We start from the raw sequence: 6,730 nt of genomic DNA, 5'->3' as shown, positions 1-6,730 counted from the left end.
GCGAGAGTCAATGAAAATGGAAAGGGTGACCTCTGATGGCTAGCAGACGGAAGTTCATGGACGGGATACGTAACACTGCCCTTATGAGTGACGCATATGACACTGCAGTTCGAGCTGCCAATGTACTTTCGTCTCTGAGTACAACTTTTTCTGCTGCACTGCAGAACAAACAAAATTATAAAATAAGGCAGAGCACGACAGTGCAGTCAATAATTGATAGCTCTGTTAATGACTAGCCATAAGAAACAGACAAACATTCTGAATATGCTTACCCAGCAGTGAATATTTGACAACTTATATAACAGATTAGTTGGAAAGGAAAGAAAAATACTTTACTACAAAATTACTTTATTAAATGCAACAGTGCATATAATTGATATATAACTTATTTAATAAATGTGACCCTGGACCACAAAACCAGTCATAAGGGTAACCTTTTTTATTTGAGATTTATACATAATCTGAAAGCTTTTTACAAAGATTTATACATCATTTTTTTTGGCTATTGCTACAAATATACCCGTGCTACTTATGACTGGTTTGTGCTCCAGGGTCACAAATGGAAAATAAATAGTTTCACATAATTAATAACAGACAGTTTTGCTATAGGGTCTTGTTAACCAGATGAAGAAATTAGGTCTACATATAAAACCTTGGATACAATATTTAGATATTTATAAAAAACTTATGATTATTATCAACAATTTTGCACAAACAATCCAGTCTTATTAACCAGATGAATAAAACCTCGGATACAAAACAAAACATAGAATTTGTTTTTTTTAATGTATAAACGTTCAAAAAAAAAAAAGCATATGATTATTATCAATTATTTTTCAAAAGCACATTGCCTATTGATTCACAAACACTCTTTCAAGTTACAGCCAACTTGATTTGTTTTGTTTGGATTGTTTGGTTGTTAATTGCTATAATGATGCTTTGCATTCATAGCGTGAAATTAATCCATCCTTTGGGAAAACAAATCCCATTCCTTTGTCATGAAGCAAATCTTCAGCAGTATAAAAGTGGGCTGCCCATCTCTAATTATCTTTTAATTTCTCTTCCAACAGAGGCAGTGTGGTGAGTGAACAAGCGTAAAGTTTACTTCATGAATGGAAATCAGATCAGATGCAGAATCTCCTATTAATAATCCAGTGAACATTACATTAGACGTTTGAGATACCTACTGCTTTATTCTATACTGTTCTCATTTACCACATTCCAAACTAAATACATTTTCTTTTGCAAACTTCCTTTCAGCTCTGCAGAGTGCTTGAAACCATGCAGAATCTGACAGACCTCCCAGGCAACACGACGTCCAGCATTAACATCTCTGTCATTGTGAAGGTGTGTGTGGTGATTCCGTTCTTCATTGCCTTCCTGTTCTTCATCCTCCTGACGCTGTACACATTTGCATCTCACAGGCAGTTCTTTGACAGCTCCCGTTACATCCTCTTCACCTACATGCTGATCAACGACACCTTGCAGCTGCTCTCCTCTGTATCCCTTTTCTTGCTAGTGATGAGTTTTGTACAATTTGCAATCGTCTTCTGTGCTCCATTGCTGTTTGTGTCCACTGCTACATTTCTAAACACCCCACTCATCCTTTCCACAATGTCATTGGAGCGTTACGTAGCTATTTTCTACCCGCTTCACCGTCCTGCCATCTGGAGACCTGAATGGATTTGGATCATCGTTCTAAGCCTCTGGATCATCAGCTGTATTCTGCCCACCGTTGACTTTGTCTTGATGCGGCTCAAGCCGAACGTAGATGTCCGTTCGACCCCTGTGCTCTGCAAAACTGCTGTGCTCAATGCTTCTCCCATTCAGGCTCTGTTCAAAGTCAGCCTCAACGGGATCTTCTTTGCAGTGGTCGCTGTGGTTATCCTCTTCACGTACATTCGGATCCTGTTGGAGACCCGGCGGATGCGGCAGGACCGGGTGTCAGTGAGGAAGGCTCAGCACACAGTGCTGCTTCATGGGTTCCAGCTGCTCCTCAGCGTGATGGCCTTCTCCCAGCCTGTCGCAGAACTCTTTCTTGTCCAGCGTGTAAACTTGTCTCAAGCAGATATGTCTTTTATCTATTATTTCTGCTTCATCCTGCTTCCACGCTTTCTGAGCCCGCTCATTTATGGCCTTAGAGATGAGAGCCTCAGAAGCTATATGAAGAAAGTCATGCCTTGTTATGGTGCACGTATTGACCCACATAAAGAAGTCAAAATAACTAAATAAAAGTAACTAAAAGATCTATCTATCTATCTATCTATCTATCTGTCTGTCTGTCTGTCTGTCTGTCTATCTATCTATCTATCTATCTATCTAACTATCTATCTGTCTATCTGTCTGTCTGTCTGTCTGTCTGTCTATCTATCTATCTATCTATCTATCTATATCATGTTTGGATTGCTAAATATATTTTTTAAAAAGGTTAGCTAAAAAAGTTTAATAATAATAATAATGTTATACCCATGTTAGATCATTTTAGGTGTAAATTTGACAGTGTAAAAAATAATTACATTAAGATCTTAATGTAATTTAGGAATTTCATTCTTTAATTGATGTGCATTATTTGCTATAAAAGCAGGTTGAGAAACTATGAGAATGAAAATATATTCAGTTCTGTGAAAATGTAATTCAGAATTTCATTGTGAGAAGGTTCATGTCAGACAAATGAAGCGTAGTAGTAATAATAATAATAATAATATAATTTGGTCTACAGCTACACAAAAGTTTGGGGTTGGTAAGATTTTTTAATGTTTTTGAAAGTCTTTACATTTACATAATCTTGATAAAAAAATACAGTAAAACAGTAATACTGTGACATTATTTAAACAAAAAACTGCTCTCATTTTAATATATTTTAAAATGTCATTTATTCTGAATTTTCAGTAGTGATTTCTTCAGTCTTCAGTGTTACAACCATCCATCAGAAATCATTCTATTATGCTGATTTGGTGTTAAAAATCATTTCTTATTATTATCAATGTTGGAACCCAGTTGTAATGCTTAATATCTTTTGTGTAAACCATGATATTTTTATGATTCTTTGATGAGAACAGATGAATGAGAAATCTGTTGTAACATTATAAATGTCTTTACTGTCACTTTTACTGTCAATTTGCTGAATAAAGTATTAATTTCTTTAAACTTAACTTTGAACTTACTGACCCTAAACTTTTGAACTGTAGTGTATAACATACATGATCTAAAAGTATATGTGTGAAAATGTGAATATACTACAGTATGTAGAAATGGAGGCTGTTATCAAGTAAAAACAAATCTGACCATTTATGATGCTCAATGTCATTTGTTAGCCTACTGCAATTTATGTTCACTGCATGCTTTTTTGAAGTCATATAAAATATTGAACACGGCCATCAAATTTTTATACTAAACTGTTTGGAAGAAATTTGAAATAGATACTTTGCATTTTGGAATGTTTGCTGTAAATAAGTATCTTATTCATACACATAAATATCTTACATGTGAGATTAAAATGAGCACATCCCATATCATAGTACAGTGTTTCCCAAGTGTTCCGTAATAGGTTGTCAGGTGTGCTGTGGAAAATTATCAAATTAAAATAAATAAATTTATAATACTACAAGCTGTCAGGCGGAAACTTCATATCTCTACATTTCATTTTTATTTTTTTTTATCAATGCTATTTGTCATCTTTACGTCTGTTTGTGGGTTTTACAAACATTTAACCCATGAAAAGAGGCTGTAACTAAAACTCGTAACGCCATTGGATCCTCAGACTGTTGGCGAGACCTTATAACTATACACTGTAAAAAAAATTCCGTAAAATTTACAGTAAAAAACCGGCAGCTGTGGTTGCCGGAATTTTACCGTTTACGGTAGCAACGTTTTAGGTTTTACGGTTTTAACTTAAATTTACAGTTAAATACCGTAATTTCATTAACTGATATCATGTTAATATACCAACCTATTAAAGTACTGAAATCTGTTTTGTACCTTTGTAATACTGATAACAACCAAATGCAGGTGGTGATGAGAAAGTCACATTATGAGCCAAAGCCCATCACAAGCAGCTTTTAAATAATAACATATATAGAAGGTGCACAGTGTCATTCACACAAACGCTAAACACCATCATGGTAACACACATGAAACTGAAATAATGCAATAAACATTCATTTAACAACATTAGGTGTAACACACAACCCTAATATACAAAACTGATAAGAAAAAACTAAGAAGAAACATAGTTATTTCAACAAAAAAACATCAAATTTGAAATGTAACGCAGGGAATTCTGGGAATGTCAATTTACGGGTATTCACTGTAAATTATACGGTATTTTTCACTTCCAAAAACGGTATACTACCGTAAAATTGATGTCCAATACATGTAATGTCCAATACAGTTTTTCACCGTATATAGTAGGGGAATTTACCGTTAACCATTTAACAGGTTTTTACTGTAGCATTTTTACATTCTTTTACCGTTAAATTCACGGTCATTTTTTACAGTGTATGTATAACCTTATAACAGTATGGAGATAGATCTCTGCTTGTTTACATTGCAAGGGTAAATAAAGAGCTGATGTTTGTATAAATAAAGCGCTTTCTTCACTCAAAAAACACTATGTCTATTAAGGTTTTTTTTCAGTGTACTAAACAACAGTAAGACAAAACACAGATCTCCATCATTCGCTGGTAAAAAAACATTTAATAAGTATGCAAAATGTGGCATCACGTATTACATCCATATGTGCTTTTCAGTATTTATATTACCCATAACACCTTGTTTGTGACAGGTATCTTTTGACTTACAGTGTGAATACAGGATGAACCTGCAGTTTTTAAAATATCTGAAAAAGTCAAGTGATAATGATTTTATGTTAGACAATAAGATTAGAATTTAATGCATACTGTACACGCAAATACATAACAACAGTGTCTGTGGTGTTAAGAAGCTATTTCTGATATGAATGTTCCTTGCTACATTCTGAAATGTGTTATCACTAGCAAAGTGTGTAATGTAAGTATACAGCTAGTATGTACTGACTACTAATTGTCTTAAATATACTAGTATTTGTGCTATATTCCATATGTTTCCTGTGCTTTATAGTGTCATATTGTCATTTAAATACTTCTGTGTATTCGAAAGAAAACATAACCATTTTAAAAAGTCCATATTTCAGGAAATAAATAAAAGGACAACTAAAATATAATGTGTTTGGGAGACATTGTAATTACCAGTAATTACAACTTTACTGGGGACAAGTAAATAGTGAGTAAATCATGTGTAAATAAAATACATGCAAATAAACAAAAATAAATGAAAAACAAAATCAACATATAAATATAAATAAATAGCTAAACAAACATAAACAAGATGAATTGTTATGTGATTTATTTGTTAAACATTTATTATGTAATGTATTTGTTTATTTAAAATACGATCTGATTGAGGCAATACAAGAGCAAATGTTTATTAACCACACACTCAAAACAATAATAGTTTGTGCTTTTAAGAAGCGTTATGACAGTTAGTAAGCCTCCCTTGGGTCTAATTAAAGCACAGAGTCACGTAATAAATATGTTTTCATCCTGCTTTGGGTTAACTGACAAAGGTAATAAGCAACAATGAGTAGTCTCATGTTACATCAGTCCTTGGATACCATTTCTGTACCAGATGCTCCTCCAAACAACTAAATTACCTCTGCTGAGAGACACATTTTAAAATAATCTATTTATTAACGTCATCAACATTTAAACTTATCATTCCAGCAAGCCATTACCATTCCAGGTCATTATATGAAATCATGGCTATGGTAGTGATGAAACATTAAAAAAAAAAATCTGAAGATACACACATTGTGTGAGTTTTGTTCTCCCCAAATATTAATATAAACATACATGTGAACATGGTAAGCTTTAACATAGACTAAGGGATGTTATGCCGTATTGATGCTTGACTTTTTAACAATAAACTAGCGACTCGTTGTTTGACATACTTATTGTGGAGCAACATTTCTAATCAGATCTTGAGTTTTGCATCCTATGATATCATTATAACAAAGAGCATTTCATTTCTGCTCATCCATTTTCTAAACTTGCTTTGTCAGTTAATGCCAATGTGTATAGTACAATATAGTTGGGTCTATAAAACTGCAATTATATTTTCAGTCTACATTAACAAGAATAATTCTTCCCTCTCCCGTACTTCTTTTTAAGCATGACCTATTGAAAATACAATTTTGGGCCTAAAAATATTGCAGCTAAAATACTAATTGAGTGGTTTCTTGAGCTTGGATTTTTTTCCCTGTTCATTAATTAAATATTTACTCAATAAAAATATTAGTTAGTTAAGAACAGAACATTTTTGTGATTCTTTTCGCATTTTTGGTAACACTTTACAATAAAGCTCCATTTCTTAACATTAGTAACATTAGTTAACATAAACTAACAATGAAAAATAATTATAAAGCATTTACTAGTCTTAGTTCATGTTAATTTTAACATTTACAAATACATAAGTAAAATTAAAAGTTGTTTCTATCATTATTTAATTAAACTGAGCTGACATTAACTTTTTTTTATTAAGTAACTTTAACAAACAAAATTCAATTCTGTTAAAGTCAGTTCATCGTTGCTTCAGTGATGACATTGTCCAGCTCAGTTCTCTTCTCTTCCAGTAGTGTCTGTGCAATCAAATAGACAATATTGCTCATTATTAAATGTCCCCAACTAAGCAAGCC

At 33.0% G+C, this 6,730-nt stretch overlaps 1 protein-coding gene across 1 annotated transcript in view; it reads left to right on the top strand.

Annotated features, from left to right (window-relative positions):
- The window catches only part of LOC107672365 (olfactory receptor 2AT4-like), a 4,501-nt gene extending 2,269 nt beyond the window's left edge, over positions 1-2,232 (top strand). The window contains exons 2-3 of the mRNA XM_016465525.1: positions 1,071-1,080; positions 1,261-2,232. Coding sequence (XP_016321011.1) covers positions 1,282-2,232 — 951 coding nt within the window. The 5' untranslated portion in view covers positions 1,071-1,080; positions 1,261-1,281. The remainder of the gene's footprint in view (positions 1-1,070; positions 1,081-1,260) is intronic.
- Positions 2,233-6,730: the final 4,498 nt, after the last annotated feature.

This window comes from Sinocyclocheilus anshuiensis, unplaced genomic scaffold (assembly GCF_001515605.1).
Source record: "Sinocyclocheilus anshuiensis isolate Anshui unplaced genomic scaffold, SAMN03320099.WGS_v1.1 scaffold144, whole genome shotgun sequence".
NCBI lineage: Eukaryota > Metazoa > Chordata > Actinopteri > Cypriniformes > Cyprinidae > Sinocyclocheilus > Sinocyclocheilus anshuiensis.
The sequence above is the reverse complement of the archived record's forward strand: the minus strand, read 5'-3'. Positions and strand labels throughout refer to the sequence as shown.